This window comes from Dama dama, chromosome 33 (genome assembly GCF_033118175.1).
Source record: "Dama dama isolate Ldn47 chromosome 33, ASM3311817v1, whole genome shotgun sequence".
Lineage (NCBI taxonomy): Eukaryota > Metazoa > Chordata > Mammalia > Artiodactyla > Cervidae > Dama > Dama dama.
This window is the reverse complement of record NC_083713.1, coordinates 45,643,882-45,667,420: the sequence shown is the minus strand read 5'-3', so window position 1 is coordinate 45,667,420 and position 23,539 is coordinate 45,643,882. Positions and strand designations below refer to the sequence as shown.

At 40.6% G+C, this 23,539-nt stretch overlaps 1 protein-coding gene across 6 annotated transcripts in view; it reads left to right on the top strand.

Moving 5' to 3' along the window:
- Positions 1-23,539, top strand: part of FMNL2 (formin like 2) — a 326,152-nt gene that overhangs the window by 213,916 nt on the left and 88,697 nt on the right. For all 6 annotated transcript variants that reach the window (XM_061135292.1, XM_061135288.1, XM_061135290.1 and 3 more), the window contains exons 3-5: positions 5,939-6,019; positions 11,298-11,374; positions 22,253-22,336. In XM_061135292.1, coding sequence (XP_060991275.1) covers positions 5,939-6,019; positions 11,298-11,374; positions 22,253-22,336 — 242 coding nt within the window. The remainder of the gene's footprint in view (positions 1-5,938; positions 6,020-11,297; positions 11,375-22,252; positions 22,337-23,539) is intronic.

The following is a 23,539-nucleotide window of genomic DNA, read 5'->3' as shown; positions in this document are numbered from 1 at the left end:
ATGAGTTCCATGCACTGTGACTTACCTAATGAATCTAGCACTTCTCTCTGAGCCCCTTCATTTAAGTTATTTAAAGAATGACCTGATTTTCTTTCTTTTTCTTTTTTTTTTCTAATTGGAGTATACATGCTCAGTTACTCAGTCATGTCTGAATGTTTGCGACCCCATGTAGTCCACAAGGCTCCTCTGTCCATGGGATTATCCCAGCAAGGATATTGGAGTGGGTTGCCATTTCCTCCTCTGGGGCATCTTCCTGACCCAGGGACCAAACCTGCGTTTCCTGTGTTGGCAAGTGGATTCTTTACTACTGAGTCTCCAGAGAAGCCTTTATTGGAGTATAGTTGGTTTACAATGTTGTGGTAGTTTCTGTAGAGCAAAGTGAATCAGTTATATACACATATCCACTCTTTTTTAGATTCTTTTCCCTTATAGGTCATTACATGAATGACCTGGTGTTTTAATTTGGGTTGCCATAGACTTGAACCATGGTCATTAGTGGAATCCTGTCAATGCTTTGTTTTTTTCCTTATCTGCAGGGCTGGCCTGTGTGTAGCCAGTGATTTTGCTGGTGGCCAGTGGGGAGAGGGGATGCTGGTGTAAGCCTTAGTGGATTGAGTTGATGAGAAATGAATGTATAATTATGGAAGTCACTAGGCGGTTTCAGAGCCATGAGAGATACGGCACAAGCTTATCTGCAGAAGTCCTTTAGCTATGACCTGAGTGTGGTTGACATATCCAGCACAGAACCACTGGGTGTGTGCCCCATACAGAGTGTGTTCAGTCTCTTTGTGTACTTCTAAACAACAACATAACTGTAATTTATGCGAGAAGTGACTTGTATGTGGTATCTAAAAGAAGTTTAATTCTTTGAACATTATTAAGGACTGGGTGCCAAGTATTTATATATTAGAACTCAAAGTAGAGCATGTTTTTTGTCTTTTAAAAACTTCTTCTATCAAAAACAAGATGGGCACACTTATTACAGTATAGTGAAAAGAACAAGGACCAAAGTCAGAAAACTTGAGTTTGAATCCTTGATCTGGGTGTGTGGGTGTGTGTGATTTAAGGCAAATCATTTACTCTCTGAGCTTTGGTTCCTCATCTGTAAAGTGGACTTAATATCTACTTGGCAGGTAGGGAGGCTTGAGTAAGTTAAGAGGTCTACAGAATATGGTAAACTGTAAAGTGTTGTTGAAAGATAAGTTGATTATCTTTGAGAAACAGAGAGTGCTACTCCAGAGGAAAGGGTAATTGTGCTCTTGGACTTGTATAAATGAAGTTGCTTTTAGCAGTGGGAAGACATTTTCTGGTCGTTCCCAGAGAAATTGGATTACTAACACTCTAATTTATTAAAATAAAATATTTGCAAAAGGCTCAGACACTTCATGAAGATTCTAAGGTCTGTTCTCCCCTCTCTTTCCTCCCATGGTTCTTTCAATGCAGTTTGTCAGCAATAGTGTCCTAAATAGTAAGAAATGGATTTAGGCTCAGTTCTTTGAGTGTTTATAGAGAATAATTAAAACCCTCAGAGCCATTGTTATTTCCCATCTAGAAATCTCATGAAGAAAGTTCAGTCACGCAAGGAAATAAATAGCAGGAGGTCAGAGTGCTAGTGATGCTGCTTGATTAGATATTTTGAAAGGAATTAGTATTTTTAAAGCTCTTTCAGATGGCTTATTCATTCCTATTGACAAATCACCAAATTTTTATCCCTAAGAACCATATTTCTATATAATGTAACTGAAGTTAGGGGTTTAATCTAATTAAGCTACATTTATCAATGATGTTGAAGAAGCATGTAACTAGTTATTGAAAATAACATGTGGAATATGAAGGCGTCTCAGAAGTGAGGATGATGGAAAACTGCAGTCACATCAATTTTGAGTTTCAATGCAAAATCTAAAATTCTAGTACTTAGAGGAAAAAAAAATTCATTTAAATAAGCATGGTGCCAATAATCCACCCAAAGTTCTTAAAAATAAATATGTTTTAACGTGGTACTTAAATTCTCCAATGTATTCCCCCAAATGTTTCTGTTTTCCAAATGGCCATGTTGAAGATAGACAGACAGAAAAGGCTTGGTGCATCAGGTGCTGGACTTATAACTCAAACAGTAGCTCCTTTTGAGGTTAGACAAACAACTCCAACTTGTAGGAAAATAGTTGGGCTTTGTATTTTTTCTCCATAAAAATTTCACTTGAGTCCCTGGAGGTAGGCAGAGCCGTATAGTTTTTTGAGAAATCACCATGATGTAGACACACTGTGTTTTATTTTTAATTTTTAAAAAATTTAATGACATTTTGAAACTTATCTACAATCATCATCTTTTTGTTTATTTATTTCTTGGTTGCATAAGCAGGTAGAATCTTAGTTCCCACGCTGCATTGGAAGCACAGAGTCTCAACCACTGGGCTACCAGGGAAGTCCCCTGACTGTGTTTTAAAGCATCAGTTTTCTTCATTTTATGTTTCTTAGAAATAATATTAGTAAGTTACTCAGACAAGTGAAGAAAAAATGCCTAAAACACAATACCAAATCCTAAGCACATTTGAAAAAGTATGTTTGTTAAATTTGGACCCTGTTCATAATTTCAAAAGATTAATTTTAAGGAAACTAATCAAGTCAACAGGACCAGCAAATGTGTCTATTTGCAAAAGTCCCTCTGGGTGACAAGACCACAGTCTTAAGTAAGAAACAGAAAACTACCCTAAGAAAGAAAGTGGGATTTTACTAACTTAGTGAATGTCAATATATTATATATGCTAGTCAGCCAAATTATTTTAAAGGAATAAATATAGCTCTTGTGGTGTGAAGACATTGTCTACAAGAAGAAACTTTAGAAATCTCTCCATAACTGTCCACAGATTTAAGATTTTAGGTCCTCAAGCAAATGCTACATTAGCCAGAGTTAAAATTCACTGAGTTTCATGTGTTAGGAACTTTATAGAGAGAGGTAAGTAGTATTGGCTATAGAAGAATAGAATACGATATGAGTTGTCGCTGGTCATGGGATGTCTAAAAATTTGGGTAATTGGATTGTATTATTAAAAAGCATTGTTTCATTTATATCCAGGTGTATGTATCCCTGGCATCAGCTGCTGTCATACACAAGGTTGGAAATAATAACTGTTTCCTAGATCACTTATCAGTTCATTTTGGGAATGTGGTGCTTTTTTTGATTATTTTAGCCCTCAGCTGGGCTATTGCTAAAATCCTGTGACAGTTGGATCCTAACTGATCCCTTAGTGGGTAGTGTTTAAAAAAAAAATTAGGACTTGATACATAGACACAGTGGCACCCAAGATGTTGAATATGTGTGAATCATTATTTAAAACTTGCTTGTGGGATTGAAAATTCGGGGGGATAATTAGAAATAATAAGCTGACCTTTTTTTTAAACAGTTCTGTGGCGAGCAAGTTTGTATACTATGAAATTTGCCATGATCATTTTTAAGTAAAGGGGAAGTATTGATAGGCATCTCACTATAAGCCACTTTCTTTTATTTAAAAGTAATAAAATATATTTTTTCACTAATAAAATGGTCTTTTGATAATAATAAGATTTAGCAATAGAAATTTAGCATTTCTAAATCTGTAAGCAAAGAAGCCTTGAGTGGACCAGGAAGAATGTTGTGGTTCCCTGTGTTGAAGAAATACAAATTTATATGGGATAAACAAACACTTATTATGCTGGCCAATTGTCAGCATTGTGAAACACTAAATTCCATTTTGGTGTAAACAATAATCAGGCTAAAAATAATTCCTAGGAAAACATCTTTTGAGATGTGTGTAGAAAAAAAACTTGATAAGAATTGTTCTGATTTCATGATAAATTTTTGTTTTTTCCCTTTTGGAGCTGATTTGTATAACCTTTTTCTGTGTGGCAAATACAGCATGTATACAGGAAAAGTTGTGAAATTTAAGAATAGCATAATAAGTAAGATAAAATTAGCACAGTGTAACTACTGGTAGGTCAAAAAGAACATTGCCAGCCTCTCAGAATCAGTCTGTATTCCCCTTCCCCATCTTGGTCCTTGACTATTATTTTTATGCAAATCACTCAGCTGTGTGTGTATATGTGTGTGAGAATAAACCACCCATGTGTGTCCCTAACCATTAGTTTTTAATTATGCCTCTTGTTAAAGAAATCATGTATTCTCTTTCATCTCAACATCAGGTTTATAGTGCTTTGCTGTGCTAAGTCGGTCCAGTCGTGTCCGATTCTTTGTGGTCCTATGGCCCATAGCCCACCAGGCTCCTCTGTCCATGGGATTCACCAGGCAACAAGACTGGAGTGAGTTGCCATGCCCTCCTCCAGGGGATTTTCCCAACCCAGGGATTGAACCTGCCACTCTTTTTTTTTTCATTTATTTTTATTAGTTGGAGGCTAATTACTTCACAACATTTCAGTGGGTTTTGTCATACATTGACATGAGTCAGCCATGGAGTTACATGTATTCCCCATCCCGATCCCCCCTCCCACCTCCCTCTCCACCCGATTCCTCTGGGTCTTCCCAGTGCACCAGGCCTGAGCACTTGTCTCATGCATCCAGCCTGGGCTGGTGATCTGTTTCACCATAGATAATATACATGCTGTTCTCTCGAAACATCCCACCCTCACCTTCTCCCACAGAGTCCAAAAGTCTGTTCTGTATTTCTGTGTCTCTTTTTCTGTTTTGCATATAGGGTTATCGTTACCATCTTTCTAAATTCCATATATATGTGTTAGTATGCTGTAATGTTCTTTATCTTTCTGGCTTACTTCACTCTGTATAATGGGCTCCAGTTTCATCCATCTCATTAGAATTGATTCAAATGAATTCTTTTTAACGGCTGAGTAATATTCCATGGTGTATATGTACCACAGCTTCCTTATCCGTTCGTCTGCTGATGGGCATCTATGAACCTGCAACTCTTACATCTCCTGAATTGGCAGGCCAGTTCTTTACCACTGGAGCCCCTTGGGAAGCCCCCACAGGTTTATAAGATCCCGTCCAAATAGCACCGTGAAGTACAGTGTGTTCTTGCTCATCAGAATGTAGTTTATTATGATATGCCTATAATATAGTACTTAGCCCTTTTATAGTGTGGGCCTTTGGATTTGTCCAGTTTACTACTACTTCTGCTTTAGACATTATGGCCTATAAAATCTAATACACATGGACATGAGTTTCTCAAAGTGTGGTCCTTCCATCCACAGCATTGGCATGAAACATGTTAGAAATGCAGAGTCTCAGGCCTCAGCCCAGATCTACATTCAAATATCACCTGAGATATATGTGTTATATATACATATATTATATGCTGTTTCAGTGATTGTGCCTTTAATCACAATATTTTGGGGTTTTCTGATTTGGAAACTGCCTTAGGAATCCTTTAATGGCCACACACCTGCACAGAAATATGCACATACTCACTGCAATCTCTGAGCAGTAGCCTCATTACTCATTTTTGAAACAATTTAATTTTATCTAGTTTGAGTCAAATTTTGGATATTTCCAAAGATAAAATAAAAATTCAAAAGAAAATGATCTGCTAACAAGAGCTTCAAAGAATATGCCACAGATGGAAGACCTGCTGAAAGAGGACCCTGCACCCAGGGCAGGCAGATTATTTCCAGAAAGGGAGCTGCAGAGCCCCACAGGGAAAGCAGGTCAGACTCTCAAGTTGAACAGACATGGGTTTGAATCCCCTGGTGTCCCTGACTCACTGCTTCATCTTAGGGAAGGACTGAGTTCCTTTAAGTTTCAGTTTCCTCCTTGGCAAAGAGGGGATAAGAACATTTACTCTGAAGATTCAAAACCAATGACTCTTTGCAGCACCACAGTCACGCTGTGGGTGCGTTTTGGCTTTGGATCAGCGGCATCAATCTGTGTGAATATGACTTTCATGCCTTCAGAGCTTTCATGCTTTTCACTTTACTTTCGTGCTTCCTGCAGGAACGATTCCAGGTGAAGAACCCTCCCCATACTTATATTCAAAAGCTCAAAGGCTATCTGGATCCAGCAGTAACCAGGAAGGTAAGATGGATTTGTTTCCACTGCATGTTGTCGCTTCCTCACTGCCTGGGACAATCCTTGCGCCCTCGAGGAGACCTTCCTTCCTCTCTGTTATAAACTCTGCCAGTGCCTCCGGGAAAACAACCCTGGAGTTGTTGGAGCCTGACAACATGAAAAGACAAAGAAAAAAGTCATCCTCTCTTGAGAATGTGTTTAAAAGTTCTTTCCTGAGATGGGAGTTGTGTACATCTGATGGTTACTTAGTAGCTGCCATTTATAATTATATTGGGTGGTTAGTTCAGCTCGGAGGTGTTCAGGCCCCCAGAAAAACAAGGCCTCGCAAAGAGAATGCTTGTCTTCCATGACTTGGTGCGTTTCCAGAGACCTTGAAAAATCACTGGGGCTTTGTCATCCCAGCTGTGTGCTCACATCCTGTGTTGATGCTCTTCGTGGCTTCTCCCCCAGCCGTGCCCCAGGCCCTGAGAAGGTGAGGAGAGAATAGCTGATTCCATTCTCAGCAGACTCTCTCCTCTTACAGACAAGCTCTGCTTTGTGCAGCCACACAATTGGTTTAAACTGATGCCTCGTGGTAAAGCATGTAGCCTGGCACAGCCCGCTGGGCCTGGATCAGCCCTGGGATGTCTCAGGGCAGAGCCGCCCTTGCTTACGATGGGTGAAGGGCCTGTCACCAGACAGCACTTGTTTTTCGGTTGACCTGCCACAGCTCCTGCTTTCAGGGCTGCCCTGACAGTATCTTGAGCTGAATTCCCTCTGTTGTTTCAGCACGTGACTCAGGAGCAGAAAGGCACACTTTTCCTAGTTAGCTGCTGTTTCCGGGTCTCTTGGCTCGGAGATACATTTTTAAATTTTGTTTCCTGCTTCCATTCTAAGCACTGCCCTCCCTCTGCCGAAAGAAATCAAGCAAAGGAGAACAACTATTATTTCCTTTGGGATGTTTCCTGGCCCTTTGTCCTGTGGTTGCTATGTAGACAAGCAGAAATGAAGTCTAGGAGTGATGAGGCAAATGGTCTGTGGATCTCTGCTGTCACCTAGACGCCGTGTATGACATAGCCTCCTCTTCTAAGAATGTACCTGTCAAAGTATCCTACTACCCTCCTCCTAAATACGGTACACATGTTTCTTTTTAACACGGAACTTCTGTCAGGTCCCCTAAATGAGACAGCTGCTTAATTTTTTTTTATTTTATTATAACTTATTTATTGTTAATTGGAGGATAATTGCCTTACAATATTGTGTTGATTTCTGCTGTACATCAGCATGACTCAGTCATAGGTATACATATGTCCCCTCCTTCTTGAACTTTCCTCCCACCTCCCACCCCATCCCTCTAGCTTGTCACAGAGCACCAGGTTTGAGCTCCCTGTATCATACATCAAATTCCCGCTGGCTGCCTGTTTTGCTTATGATAATGTGTATGTCTCCATGCTGCTCTCTCAATTCGTCCCACCCTCTCCTTACCCACTGTGCGGCAGCAGCATCATTCTCAATTTCTTTCTTGTGCCCTTCCCCAGGATATCGCAGCCTTCAATCTCATCAGATTAGAGGAAGTTAAAGGAAGGTGTACCCATATGCATAAAACAGAACCCAGAAAAGAAATTCTTTCTTTTGCACAAGGGCAGCAAAATTCTACATGAGAAATATTTTCAGAAACCCCCTAGCTTGTAAAGCTTCTGGCTGGGTGGCTTAGATCCCAGCATTGAGCACACTTGTCCTGAGCTCTCTGTGTGTGTGTTCAGTCACGCAGTCGTGTCTGACTCTTTGTGACCCCATGGACTGTAGTCCGCCAGGCTCCTCTGTCCATGGGATTCTCCAGGCAAGAGTACCAGAGTGGGTAGCCGTTCTCTTCTCCAGGGGATTTTCCTGACCCAGGGTTGGAACCCAGGTCTCCCATATTGTAGGCAGATTCTTTACCATCTGAGCCACCAGGGAGGCCCCAAGGTGGATGTGGCAGAATCCGATACAGTACTGAGAGGTCCCCTCACCCCTATCTCCCATCCCCGACAGTCATCTCAACATTTGTCAAATTCTTTAAAAAGCAAAATATGAAAACTCCTAGAGAGCACCTAGACTCCAGCCCCGAGCCCCATGGGGAGGAAGATGGTTGGAGGGAGGAGGTGGGATCGCCTGGCCCAGTTCCAGTTCTCCCTTGGAAAAGGATAAAGGATAAGGCAAAGGATGCAAAATGAAAAGCAACAACAAATCAGCTGCACAGAAAGTGTCTTACTTCCTTGCAAGTAACTTCATAAAGAGACCCTAGTCAAAGGATGTCTCTTTGGACTGACCTTCATTCCTGACGTCTCTGCCCTGGCCTTGTGTGTTCATCTGAATGGTTGTCTTTGGCCTGAGCCTCATTTTTCAAGATCAGTCATTCAGCTCTCAGGAAAAAAACAAAAAACCAAACACCTAAAATGGACATTGGATCAACCATCCCTGCTTTAGTAAGAGTTCTGTCAGGAGCTGGCAGTAGGAAATGATCTGTTCCACTCAACATAATTGTCATGCTTAAAGTCTTGAGAAAAGGAGATTTTGCTTGGAGTAAGGCATGGCTTGCAGTTAAAATGAGTTTACAAGTCTCAGTTGCATTATGGGGTAAAAGATTTCTAATCAGGCTTTCCATTTTAGCCAGACAGTCTAAACCAAGCAGTCTCCCCTTAACTGCATCTGGAGTCCTCAAGTACTTCATTCATTAATCTTTTGTTCACATTGAATTGAAGATTCTTAATTTGCTGTCTTCTGAAAAAAATTTCTTAAGCATATTCTATTTCTTCTAAGTAGTTTTAAATGAAACCCTGTAGGGCAGGGAAGGAAGAGCCTAAATTAGATATCTCTCCAAACCAGCCTCCTTATTTAATAATACCAGGCGGGTCTCAGTCTGCACTTTGCAGGGGTGTGCTCATGTCTGGCGTGGAGAAAGGCGACGGGCCATGAAGAGAGAAGTCTGCTTCTCTGTGGGCACTGCAGATGTAAAAGGAAACCTATTATATGGGTCTCCAGGGCTTAGCTGTCTCCGTGGACTCCTCCCTGGGCCTGCCTTTTACAGAGAGGGCTGGAGGAAGGCTGAACTCTGCTAATAAATGGTACCCAACTCTTTTTTTTTTTTTGCTGATTCCCACAGGCACACAGTTTCCCTTTGAAGTTTTGTAAAGCATCCTGGGTACATTGTACAGATGCAGAGTGTTGGCAGTCATTATGTGTTAGGGAAGTATATGCCAAGGTTCTTTGGTGCAGAGTTCGACTGAAATTCAAACAGTTCGCCCAGAGAACAGAACACGTGGTGAAGTCAGTTTAGTTGTGTCTCAGTTAATCCTGCAGTTGCAAAAGTGTAGCGCCTTCCATAGTAAATGGCTGATAAATATTATCTGCTATTGTCGTCATACCTGTTATCTCAGTATTTTGTGCTACGTTGTTTTGACATGTGCCTCTTAGTTCTTCTGCAGATCCTCCTTTGTACTCTGTTAGATCCTTGGTGCTACCCCAGTTGTCTTTGTCATCCTGTATGAGGGATGATCTTGCCCTGAGGAAGTATAAGGCTGAGTTAGGGAACCAGCACAGGTTGCGGGGGATGAACTATGCATAATGCATAGCTGAGTTGTTTCCGAGAGGCACATGTGCAGACATCCCAAGGCTTGTGACTCCGCCGTGGGACTGGCCCCTCTGGAGCAGCCAGCACACTTGGAAGTGGTTTCCTCAGCTGTGTGACCACAGACCAGTCCTCGTTTGCTGGAAAGCTCCCCAAGAAGCACTGGGCGTAGATGTCCCTCCAAACTACAGATGACTCTGTTTTGTCTTAAGCCATTCTTGACAAATTGAGGTTGGCTGTTTTCTTCATGGCATCAGGGATGCTTTAATTTCACATGTCCTGGATGCTGCACACCTGAGAAGGTCTTCAGGGTGCTTCAGAAACGGCAGTCGGAAAACTTTTGAGAGTCTTTGGAGAGGCAGCTGGTGGAGAAGCACAAGGACCTTCAGAAGAGGAGGCAAGGGTAACTAGAACCCATATGTGTTGAGCAGGAGTCCAGTCTTCCTGGGGGCACCAAGGCTGGCCTGTGGCAGGGCATTCCCCTCCCCACATCCTGGAATCCTCCGTTCTAACCTTCCTCCTGTCCTTTGTCCTCGGGACGCCTTTGTCTTTGGAGCTGGATGACCCTGTTCCTTCTGCAGCCATGGCAGCAGAGAAGGAGCCCTAGTATCCTGAGGACACATGGAATTTTGATAGGCAGGGGAATGAGGAAGGATATTCGTCAAGTAGAGGGAAGTGTCTAGAGGGACCTTCCACGTGAGGTAATGCAGAAAAGAATAAACATAGCAGGTCTGAGATCGCCACCTCAGAAAGGCATGCTTGCAAGGTTGGCCCTCGTTTGGCAACTGGACACTTGAATTTCGGGAGAGTTCTCAGAATTCCCTGTTGATAATGACTCACTGTGCCTGAACTGTTGATGCCAACCACATGGTTTATGCAGAATGCCTGTTTTCCTTCTGGAAGTCTGCCCTTTTGGTATGTGTTCGGCAGAGAGTGTTTAACTGATGAGCCCCCAATAGAAATCCCAGGTACTAAGTTTCTGGGCTTCCCTGGGGCCTCAGTGGTAAAGAACCTGCCTGCCAATGCAGGAGTTGTGAATTCAGTCCCTGGGTTGGGAAGATCCCCTGGAGAAGGAAATGGCAACCCACTCCAATATTCTTGCCTGGGAAATCCCTTGGACAGAGCAGCCTGGCAGGCTACAGTCCACAGGGTTGCAAACAGTCAACATGACTATGCAACTAAATAATAGCGCTAAGTTTCCAATGAGCTTCCGTGGCTGAAAACATTTCACAAATATTGTCATTTGTCACTCATCTCGGGAGAGACTTGGAAACATGTATCTGGTTTCCTCTGGACTTCACTCTATGCACCTTTTCCTTTAGTGGATTATACTTTGTAACTTTTTGCTGTAATAAATCCTAGCTGTAAGGATAACTATATGTTGGGTCCTGTGAGCCCTCCTGAATCACTGAAACGAATGATTTCAGGGACCCCAACACAAGGTATTGTGGGGTAGGGGGAGAAAAAAGCTACTTAGAGACAGTTATTGCATGAAATAAGTCATTTTCCCTAGTCCTTGTGCATAAGCTGACTGTTAACAATGAGAAAAATTTATGTGCTTTGCAAAAAAGAAATGTGAGAGAAGCCCACTTTAGAAGCAGAGATGTTTCTGTATTCTGTTAAACTTATTACAAGTAAGCTACAGTTATAACACTTGCTAAAATATCTTTTGTGAGAATATGTGTTCTTGAATTATAGAAATTCAGACGGCGTGTTCAAGAATCCACGCAAGTGCTAAGAGAACTGGAAATTTCTTTAAGGACCAACCATATTGGGTAAGTGCTCCCACTGAACATTTTAGCTCTAGAGCTTTTGGACACTTAATAGAGTGACTGAATCATATCCAAAGAACTAAGCTTCCTTACTGTTCATCGTAAGTTTTGACTGAGGTTTAGACGGGTGGAACCTTTTAGTTCTTGAATTGCTCACTGTACAAGAATCAGTAGAGGCAGGACAGACGGTCCTAGATTTGGGATGTTGATGAGAATAGTAAAATTCTTTCCTTGCATTCAGTGATGGTGTATGTAGAGTGATTCCCTGGAAAGATAGGAACCCCCAACAAGTAATGTAGACTGAGAGCCTGGAAGATTTTGAAGCCTTCCCTGGAGTTCTTTGAGTTGGTTACTTGAAGCTGCTTCATACTTTTCTCACTTCTCTGGCCAAAAGAGGGCAGAAGCTGGAGCAGTGTCACTTGACATACCTCCTTGTGTTACTACTTACTTTGTTCTGAGTCTCTTCTTCCTACATCCCCAAATTTCAGGACCATGAAGTGTAAATCCATACCATGAAAACAAAGTTTGGGGAATCTTTGCACTAACCATTTCAAAGAGTTTTTCATGCAGCAGCGTGGTTGCTTTGCCTCCAGCAAATACAACTTCGTTACGCACTCCCTTTCTCTGGAATTGTATGGCAGAGTTATACAGTACTTTCAAATAACGTGTTTTGTCTCTAAGGCAGATGATATCAATATTTTCTTCTATATCTTCCACTCTTTCCAAGGTACCTGTTTAACACCTGGCAATTGTTTAACCCCTCTGAATTTTGATTCTTTGAGATTTACAAGGGAAAAACTATAGACTTTAGGTCTTTTAGAATCTTCCCCTGTGATAGGTCTACTGGAAATGTAGGTCTACTGGAAGTTTTACATGTTTTACATGTATGTTACGTTTTTGTTTTTCAGACTCGTTTGTAAAATAATTACCCAAATAACAGTTTACTTCTTCTTCTGACTGTGTTTGGTATAACCCATCCAAGTGGTTATTTTAGCATATTTTTTTTTTTTTTAAGTCAAAGAAATGTAAGGTTAATTTTTGGCTTCAGAGCCTGGGTGAGAATATTCATTTCCTTAAGGATAATTTCACATGCTTCGCACCTGGAGAGTGAAATATTTGGAAAATGATCTGATTCTAACCTAAGGTTGATAATCACCTTTGTCTCAGAGAGTGTGCTGTAGGACAGTGGATCAGAGTGACATGAGACTAGAACTGGAAGAGAAATTTAGGATTGCTTAAATTGATTGCTCGTTTCACAGATTAAAAGAATTAAGGACCAGAGAAGGTAAGACTTCCCCAAAGTTGACAGCTGTAGAGCCAGATGCTTTGTTCAGAATGCTGTCCTTTTGTTTATCTGGCCTCATCTGGCAGTTCTTTCCCTGAAAGGAAATAAGTTAATCAGGGTTCTGGGATCAAAGCAATGGAGCTTGTCTGTTGGGAGTGAAAGTGGTGGTGATTTAATATAATATAGTTGGGCATCCAGAGTTTAGGAAATTTAAATACTTTGCAATATTCAGGGATCCGGAACTAGATTCCACTAGGTAAGGCTAACCCCTTATTGTTGGCACTTCTTCTTGACTGAAAATGGTGGGTTGATCTGCAGCCAGGATTTCTACAAATTGTTGAAAAGCATTTCTTCAAGCATTGCTGAAATAATGTGAAATTGACCATCAAATACCAAGGCAGGGCGATCATTTCCAATATAAAGTTGGCAGAGTAGAAGCACTCTGGTTGGGTAGAAGCCAGTACAAATCTGCAAGCAATTGGAGTGGTTTGTTGTTTAGGATACTATAGGCACATTGAAAGAGTTTTACATTTTTCTTTCATCTTCATCAGCTGAAGTTTCCCCTTGTCTACTACCTATGTGAGATGCTTGGAAAATTTTGGCATTAGCAGCACAAAAATTCATGAAAGTGCGTTGTCTGGCATACCCTTATATGGAATGAAATCACACACCAGGATTTTGACCTAATTTGCTTGTCCTGAAAACCCAAACCTGAAATGGACTCTTCTTTATGAAGCTAACTGGCTTGACCACTTCTGATGGGGAAAAAGTTTTGCAAAGTTAGGAGGGTGAATATAATCAATGAGTACAATGAGAAATTCTGGAAATGCAAGGTGCTATAGAGGGAATCCTTAGATTTTTTATACTCTTTGAGATACCATATTAGGAAGGTAATTGGGTGCTTATTTGCCTTAGGGAAGGAGAGATCTTGACCTGTTTTTGCCATGCACCCTTATCAGTTCTTTGACTTAAATAATTGTACATAAACTCTCTGTATTTGTCATGTGACCTAAGTTAACTTCTCATCTATAAAATAAGAATAATAATACTTATAGGAATGTTGTAAGGATTAAATGGGGCTTCCCAGGTGGCACTAGTGGTAAAGAACTCACCTGCCAATGCAGGAGATGTAAGAGACACAGGTTCTATCCCTGGGTCAGGAAGATCTCCTGGAAGAGGGCATGGCAACCCACTCCAGCATTCTTGCCTGGAGAAATCCATGGACAGAGGAGCGTGGTGGCCTATGGTCCATACAGTCTCAAAGAGTTGGACACTACTGGAACGACCTACCACACATGCAAGGACTAAAGAAGATAACTTATGAAAGACCCAGTATAGGGTTTAATGCAAGGTAATTACTCTCAAGGCTTCTCTGGTGGCTCAGTGGTAAAGAATCCGCCTGTAATGCAGGAGACATGGGTTTGTCTCCTGGGTTGGGAAGATCTCCTGGAGAAAGAAATACCCACTCCAGCATTCTTGCTTGGAAAAATCCTATGGACAGAGGGGCCTGGCAGGTTCCAGTTCATGGGGTGTCAAAGAGTTGGACATGACTTAGTGATTAAACAACAACGGTTACTCTCAATATATGGTAACAGTTATTTGTTATGCTTGTTGAAAATAATATTATATAATAATAATTGGACAATGTTGTATAATAATGATATATCCCTAAGGAAATCCATGCAGGAAATGTTACTTTCTCTATCTAAAAGTATCCTGATACTTAGGAGTTTATTATTCCCTGAAATGAAAAGGGAACATTACCTTTAAAAACTACTTGTCCTGAAAAAAAATTATTTTTGGCACATGCTTGCCTTTCAAGGTTAAAATCTGGGGCTTTGCTGCGATAGCATTCTAAGCTACAGCTTTGTCAAGCAAAGGGTGTGTTCTGAGTTTTGATATAAGCCTAAAACTTTTTAGGTGAATGGTCTTTTGAGAAAGAAAATTAATTTTTTTGGAGTCAAATTGAAATAAGGAATGGACTAGAAATAATCTCATTCATTTATTCTCAGGAACTATAATGATAGAGAAGAATTGGATTATGACTTACCCAAGCCCTTGAAATAACTTGAAATATCCTTGAAAGGAGCCAAGTACTGTTAGAACACACTGGCTGTGCATTATGAACAGGCAGCTGTTGTGACGTTTTGAAGGGTGGGGTGATAAGATTCCAGAGGCACTGATGGTTGTGAGCTGGATAGATTGATAGGTGTTAATTGAAACTGTATTGTAGGCTCACTCTCTTTGCCGGTAATTTATTTTAGTGAAACTGCCTATTAGGATAGAAAATTACTTTTCATCCTGAGTGCGAGGTCATAGAAGTTCTCAAAGATGCTTCCTTGGTTCACTGTATCTCAATGGGGAGATGAGAATAGACATGCGATTACAGGTGGGAGGTACATGTCAGCAAGGAGAAGAGGAGGGTATCTGTAGAAAGAGGAAGGAACTGAAGGATGTGAGGTGAGCATCTTCTTTCCTGGGCTTCTTTATGAAACAGTGCTGGCTGGGCCAGGCCGGCAGAGGAAACAGAACAGCTTAGGCTGGGTCTTAAGGGTGTACAACACCTGTGGTGTATATGTAACAAGGTACCCTATGATTATTTTGTTGTTGTTATTGTTGTTTAGTTGCTAAGTCTTGTCCAAATCTTTTGCAACCCCCATGGACTGTAGCCTGCCAGGCTCCTCTGTCCATGGGATTTTCCAGGCAGGAATACAAGAATGGCAGGAGGGTTGCCATTTCCTTCTCCAGGGGATCTTTTTGATCCAGGGATTGAACCAGTGTCTCCTGCATTGACAGGCAGATTCTCTACCACTGAGCCACCAATGAAGCCCTTAATTCATTCTTAGATGGTGCTTTTTGGAAATTCACGAGATCATTATAATTTTGTTCTGTGTTAAGCAGTGTATTCAGCAAGTTAAAAGTGTTACTTCTTAACAGATTTTTTTTTTAATTATTATTGCTCTTGACCATTAAACCTCCCATTTTCTAGATGGGGGAACTTGAGAATCAAGCAATTAAATATCTTGCTAAAGTCCACACAATTGAGAAGCATTAAGGTTTGAACCTGGAGATGTCCAAATCTAAAGTTGTTAGCCAAACCAGCAGTTTTAAAATTTTTTTATTTCAAGACTCCTTTACTCCCTTATTTTGAAACCCAATAAGTCTTTTATTTCTGTGGATTTTATCTATTAGGGCTTTCCTAGTGGCTCAGACAGTAAAGAATCTGCCTGCAATGCCGGAGACCCAGATTTGATCCCTGGGTAGGGAAGATCCCCTGGAGTAGGAAATGACAACTCATTCTAGTATTCTTGCTTGAAGAATTCCATGAACAGAGGAGCCTGGAGGGCTACAGTCCATAGTGTTGCAAAAGAGTCAGACAGGACTGAGTGACTAACACACTATCTATTAATGTTACTATATTGGAAATTTGAACTGGTAAGTTTTAGATATGCTTATTTTAAGTAATTTATTACCTCATAGTAAATATTAGTTGTAGATATATAAATATAAAATAATACACATCATACAGCATTGATAGCATGAAAATAATTATTTTCCAAAGTAAAAACAAAAATTTGTGACAAGAGTGGCTTTGTTGTTTGTGCATGTTTACAAATCTCTTTAATGTTTCACTAATAGAAGACATCTAGATTCTCGTACCTTTGTCTGCATTCAAGTTGTGATTTGTTTTGATTTATGTATATGAGGAAAATCTGGCCTTAAACAGATATGTACTTGAAAAAGTTTTAAAATTAAACTTTTCAGATAATTGGGCTTCCCTGTGGCTCAGCTGGTAAAGAATCCACCTGCAATGTGGGAGACCTGGGTTCAATCCCTGGGTTGGGAAGCTCCCCTGGCGAAGGAAAGGCTACCCACTCCAGTATTCTGTCCTGGAGAATTCCGTGAACTGTATAGTCCGTGGGGTCGCAAAGAGTCGGACACGACTAAGCGACTTTCACTTCACTTCATTTCACTTTCAGGTAATTGTGGCCAGAAAATCACCAAAATTCAAAAGTGGTGATTTCTTAAAGTTAGTTGCAATGTGGAATCTGAAAGCATATCATTGAATTTTTGTACTCTTTTTTACACTAAAATCTGTTGTGCTGTCTTGCATTCTGAATGGGGATTTTTACCCATGCACCATTTTGAAACATCATGAAAAAAGTCATTTAAAAAATGTTTCACTGAGTTATCCTGATCTTTCAAACATAAGCACACTTTATTCTACAATATAAAAATAATCACGTTTGTTAATAATCACCAGTCTCGTCAGAATATAAACAATGGGAAGCTCTCAAACTCATGGTGGGGAATACCAGTGTTCTAAAAGTCCAATTTTTGTTTGTAAACTCAAATTTTATTGACAGAAAATATTCTCACTTCTTTTTCTCAAAATGGCAGGCTCACTTCCTTCACTTTTGAGAATATCTGGTGGATACCCAAGATAGAATAACCATAACGTGTCTGTTATTTGACATTCCATGGAAACAGTGCCTGGGTCAGCTTGCAGATCTAACAGTTGTATCCATGCTTTTCCTCACGATCACGTAGTTCTTGGGCACGCAGCAGAAATGCTCTGTGGGCTTCCCATTTTATCACACAGAATTAAAAAGATGTATCCTCAAGGAGCAGGCTTCAATAAAATCAGGAATTTTAGCACTTCACTAAGAACAGTTTTAAATGAAGTTCACTTTTTCCTCCTTTTAAAGTGTTTGGGGTGAAGAATGCAATCAATAGGTGTATTCACTGGTGGTAGATTTCATTCACATTTCTTTTGTACGATCAGTGCAAGTGTCAGAACAGTGAGAAAAGCAACTACTCAATGTTTGTATGAAAATAGGCTTCACTTCACAGACCCCTGAGAGGGTTTCAGGGACCCTTGGTGGTCCATGGGCTACGTTAGAGAAACAGAAACAGTTTGAGATGCTGTCTCGCAGAATAGACGTGGTCGCTGATAATGAATCTGGGTGATACTTAACCTTCTTTCTCTCCCTTGTGATTTTTCTTTTTTTTCATGATTTGTCAGCAACTACAGTTCCTTTCAGATGCCTGTTGCATCTCTCTAAAGGAGAGTGGCAGAACAAATTCACCATTTGTTCCTTCATCTTATGTGTCTTGCGTCTGCTTCATTTGATCTTACACATTTAAAGCCAGTAATGTCCTTTGAGACTTTATTTTCTAGATGAGAACAATGAGATTCTAAGATTTGGGAGGGAATCAGAGGGAAGACAACAGCAGTCTGGAAACAAGGCTTTGACCTGACTAGAGGAAAACAGTAACTGTTGGCACCCGCGCTTAGAGCCCTTCCTTGAAGAAGTTTTTTTCCAGAGCTATTTCTCATTATCACTGCGCCTTCCAGCTCTCCAGCAGCCGATTTGGAATTTGCCTAAATTCAAATTTACAACACATGGTATTTACATCGAATCTGTGAGGTACTCAGTAATGAGGTGTGCTGTCAGAATCAGAAACAATTCTACTTTCCAAGACCTGTAATCACCCAATTTGAAATTCTCCATACTGGCAATATATTAAAGAGCATGTAGCATGCACAGAGGTGAAAATGGAAATTTACTACAGGAATCCTCAATTTATTATATGTCATAATCATGTACCTAATAATGCCCTTAAAGATACTGTTTTTGAAAGTTGCCCTCTTTTCATCTCTACCTGTTTGATTTCCACAGTCTTTCATTTCCATAGAAATTCACTGTCACCTTTTCTCTCTGATGCAGAATATGATTATTGTTTTCTGTAGCCCAGAGCCTTTTTGCTGAGATGAGTATACAAACCTGATACCACTTAACAAAAGGGGTAAGGTAGTGAGCTGTGATGGAGTTATATCTTATTCTTTCCTAAATCATCTGCGGGGGTCTGAGCCAAACTGAAGACCCAAGGAAGATATCACAGCTTAGAAAAAGAGGTTAAAATTGAAATTAAACCTTGCAGAGGCAGGACACATTATACTGTCACCTATTTTTAGGAACTGAGCAGTGGCTCTTGCCTTTCACTTTGAAATTTATTTTTAAGGTCTTTTCACTCAAAGTCAGCAAGAACAAGCAGGGGTATTGATAAGGGCTTTGAAATAAAAGCCCATTAACAGGCTTTATAGTTGCATCAAAATATATGCATATTAGTACTTTGAATCAAGAGGATTGAGCTGTGGCTGTACTTGGCTATTTCCTACCATGTCTTCCTTCCTTTAAAAAAAAAAAATCTGTGAGTCATTTTGCCTCTTCTCCAGTTTGTGGCTGAACTAAGTGAGGTAAAGCATGCTAGTGGTTGAGATGAGACAATGGCAGGTCCTTAGGGTGTCCTGGACCATTTATGTGTTTTAGAGGCAATGTCTGGAAAATCAACAAGAAGAAACTATAATGACTATTTTTCTCAACTCTTAAATTAGAGTGTTCTTAAGCCTTTGACTGTGTGGATCACAATAAACTGTGGAAAATTCTGAAAGAGATGGGAATACCAGACCACCTGACCTGCCTCTTGTATGCAGGTCAGGAAGCAATAGTTAGAACTGGACATGGAACAACAGACTGGTTCCAAATAGGAAAAGGAGTATGTCAGGCTGTATATTGTCACCCTGCTTATTTAACTTATATGCAGAGTACATCATGAGAAACACTGGGCTGGAGGAAGCACAAGCTGGAATCAAGATTGCCGGGAGAAATATCAATAACCTCAGATATGCGTAGGACACCACCCTTATGGCAGAAAGTGAAGAAGAACTAAAGAGCTTCTTTATGAAAGTGAAAGAGGAGAGTGAAAAAGTTGGCTCAAGGCTCAACATTCAGAAAACTAAGATCATGGCATCTGGTCCCATCACTTCATGGGAAATAGATGGGGAAACAGTGGAAACAGTGGCTGACTTTATTTTTCTGGGCTCCAAAATCACTGCAGATGATGATTGCAGTCATGAAATTAAAAGGCGCTTGCTCCTTGGAAGGAAAGTTATGATCAACCTAGACAGCATATTGAAAAGCAGAGACATTACTTTGTCAACAAAGGTCCGTCTAGTCAAGGCTATGGTTTTTCCAGTGGTCGTGTATGGATGTGAGAGTTGGACTATAAAGAAAGGTGAGCACTGAAGAATTGATGATTTTGAACTGTGGTGTTGGAGAAGACTCCTGAGAGTCCCTTGGACAGCAAGGAGATCCAGCCAGTCCATCCTAAAGGAGATGAGTCCTGAGTGTTCATTGGAAGGACTGATGTTGAAGCTGAAATTCCAATACTTTGGCCACCTGATGCAAAGAGCTGACTCATTTGAAAAGACCCTGATGCTGAGAAAGATGGAAGGCTGGAGGAGAAGTGGATGACAGAGGATGAGATGGTTGGATGGCATCACCGACTCGATGGACATGGGTTTGTGTAGACTCCGGGAGTTAGTGATGGACAGGGAGGCCTGGTGTGCTGCGGTTCATGGGGTCACAAAGAGTTAGACACGACTTAGCGACTGGACAACAACAACAAATATGGGCCACATAGACTATGTGAAATCAAGAACACTCTGAAAAGTCTGGACTCTGTGGTTTTCTTTCAGTTTAAAAAGATGACCCCCCTCCCTGCCCCGCCCAGCTCTGGGGCTTTCTGCTGTGCCCCCACTGCGGAGGGCTAGTTTAAATCATGCCCTCAGAGCCCATAGACCCAACCAATGGGAAAGCCACAGAGAGTGCTAAAGGGCTTGAATTTCAAGAGCAAAGGTAGTCATCCAATTCAATAGTGAGTTCCAACCTTTCTTTAGTCTCCTACCAGTTTTAAAAGGAAAAAAAGATATTTTTTTTTTATTTTTAAGTTTTAAGGATGCCCCATGTCTTCTGAGACCTAGCCACATAGGGAGTAATTTAAAATAAATGAAATGAAAATAAGGATCTGGAAGCAGACACTGAGATCATGTATGAGGTGGTGGTGTGAAGGGAACTCTAGCCTTTCCCAGTGGCCAGCCCCTTAGTTCTGGTTGGCTCTCCTAACAAAGCCACTTTGTGAGACCCAACAGATCATGTATTCTTTGCCAGTGTTTCCCCTCTAGGTCTCTTTTTGCACATGGCTGTGTTAAGTGCATACATTTTGTGATGGACTGCTTGGGCACTGGGGGAAGGATGATGCAAGCTGTCTATATTTTCCACCTTACCATTTTCTGGACCTACCTGCAGACCTGAGGTTACATTATGCAGGTGATAGGACCAGAGGAAAGGATGTGCTTGAGGATAAAACAACAAAATCCCCCTGCAAACAAAATTTTAAAGAAAGGCATTCTGAGTCCAACAGATTGATTTTTTTTCCTTTAAGACAAAAACCTTAAGGGACTGCTCATCCTTTCAGACACAAGTAGAATTGTCCAGCCATTGTTCTTACAGCTTCAAGACTGGTTTCCGTAGGAGCCATAGTGTCCATAACTGGTGGACAGTATGGCTCGGTGTTCATGGAGGAAAGCAGCCATTTTGGACTGCTTTTGGCACATATACCCCAAGATTCATTTCTGTGGTAGTATAGCAGACGCATTTACTTACTATTTGTTGAAATTTCCAATGCTGTACAGGCTTAATGGGATACTATGTGTTCTTTGAAGGTGGATATTCTGGAGGAGATCTGGGACATAGGGTAACAGGTGTTTATCCTCAGTATCTGACCACTCTGCTTCATCTTCTGTGAATTATTGTGAAGACCAAATAAAAATGTATACAAATTCTCAGAGAACTGCATTCAAATCCACCACTCAAAAGCAAACTGATATTATTTTTAAATGATTTTAAACAACATGTTTGTCACATCTCAGGTCGGTTGGTGTGTGTTGCCTGCGACTTTTTAAAAGGTTTTCACATTCATGGAAAAAACTAAGCAATCATTACCCCTATGGAATTTCCAGAAGCCCATAAACACTGGTCTCTCATTGGCTAGTTGAGTGTTTACTACAGCATCGTGTGCCAAGAAGGAGTTGAATGTGGATTTGGAATCAGGCCTGGATTTCAGTGGTTATGTCGTCATGTCCCCAGTCTGCCTGATTCCCCATGCAGTCTTGGCTCCCGAACAAGCCGTCTGTCGATCAGTTGTGGTGGAAAAAGGACAGCAGCAAGTTCCTCATTTAGAAAGTTTCTTACCTGTTATCCTCATTCTACTAAGCAGTGAAATACACAGAAGGGACTCATACACTTTTTGCCCCCAGTCACTCACACGGAAACGTCGTGGTTTTCTGAGTGGCCATATTTGAAAGCTCCTTCCTTCTGTGAGAGAGTCTAGGCTTAACGTTGTAGTTCCTTTCAGGCAGCAGATGTTTCTGATGGAAAAACAAGTTTTCATTGTGTCCTTTTCCTGGGAGTGCATGCTAAGTCACTCAGTCGTGTTCAGCTCTTTGCAGTCCTATGAACTGTAGCCCACCAGGCTCCTCTGTCCATGGGATTTTCCAAGCAAGAATATTGGAGTAGGTTGCCATTTCCTCCTCTAGGGAGTCTTCCCAACCCAGGGATTGGACCCTCATCTCCTGCATTGGCAGGCAGATTCTTTACCACTGAGCCACCTGGGAAAGCCCTTTATGGTAGTTCAGTTCAGTTCAGTCATATGATAATCTTTGCCAATGAATTTCTTTTTTTCCCAAACAGATGGGTCAGAGAGTTTCTGAATGAAGAAAACAAAGGTCTCGATGTTCTGGTAGAATATCTATCATTTGCACAGTATGCAGTAACGTAAGTAAAACCTGGCTTGTTTCCTTTTAAATTTTATGTGGTCACAGAAGATGCAGCTCAGTGGTAAAATTAGATACCACACTGAGGGGAAAAACCCAGAAGCAGATGTGGTAAGGCTTAAAGAGGTTTGTTTCTGTTCAAGTAACTAAAAGCAAATCACATAATTGTTGGTAGAAATGCTTTTGTGGCAAAAATAAAACGGGAGTAGGATCGCCCTTAGAGGAGTCCTTATTTCAAAAGAAGTGCTTTCTTAAGTGCTCAGGTTTCGTATGTTCATATGGCAGAATACTCTAGCAATGATTGGAAGAGGTATAGGATATATTATTGAGTGAATAAATCAAGGTACAGAAGAGTGACTCCTTTTTTATTAAAAAACAACTTGTATGTGTATATTTGTATGTGCTAGTGAATACAGAGAAAATTAATGCAGAAATAGATACTAAACATAGTGGGAGTGGAGGAAATGGGGTAAGCAAGAGGTGTTTTCCTTTTTAAATTTATATATATTTATACTGTTTTGACTTTCCCTCTATAGGGGGTAAAAGGAAAAAACGGGGAAGAAAAAATTGTACTTATTTCACCTTGCTTTTGTTGGTTCACAGTTTTCTCATTTGCTAGGCTTCTGGAAAGACTTACAATAGGAATGAAAAGTGTACGTTTGAATGATGCATTCTCTTCCCCACTTTCCCTCTTTAATCGAAAACTATTCCAATATCCACAGATGGACACTCTCACACACACACATTAAGGAAATAATATGTATTATTTTTAATTTTATTGGAAGTCATTTTGGCCTAGATGGTGCTTTTTTTCTTCTCAACTCTTCTTTTCAAAGCAGGAACTTGTTTTTTCTATTGCTCCACTTTAAGCTGTAATCACGTGTTATCTTATAATCCTTATCACTTCCTTGAGAATTGGTGAAGAGAAAGCTGTAATTATTCCTACCTTGTTGCTGCAGAAACCAAAGTGTTAACTGAAACTGGCTTGATGAGTTTCAGTTTTGATAGCCTTGTATATGATATGGACTATAATAAGAAAATTCAACAGATAAGTTCTTATCTTCATGAGAAATTGTCCTCTGAAATATAATGCTATTGTTTATAGTATACTCTTCCAAAGGTTGTTTCTTATCTACCTCTATTACATCAAAAACTGCTAATCTCCCCTACTTTTCGTATTATATGGCAAAATGAAATAGAAGTA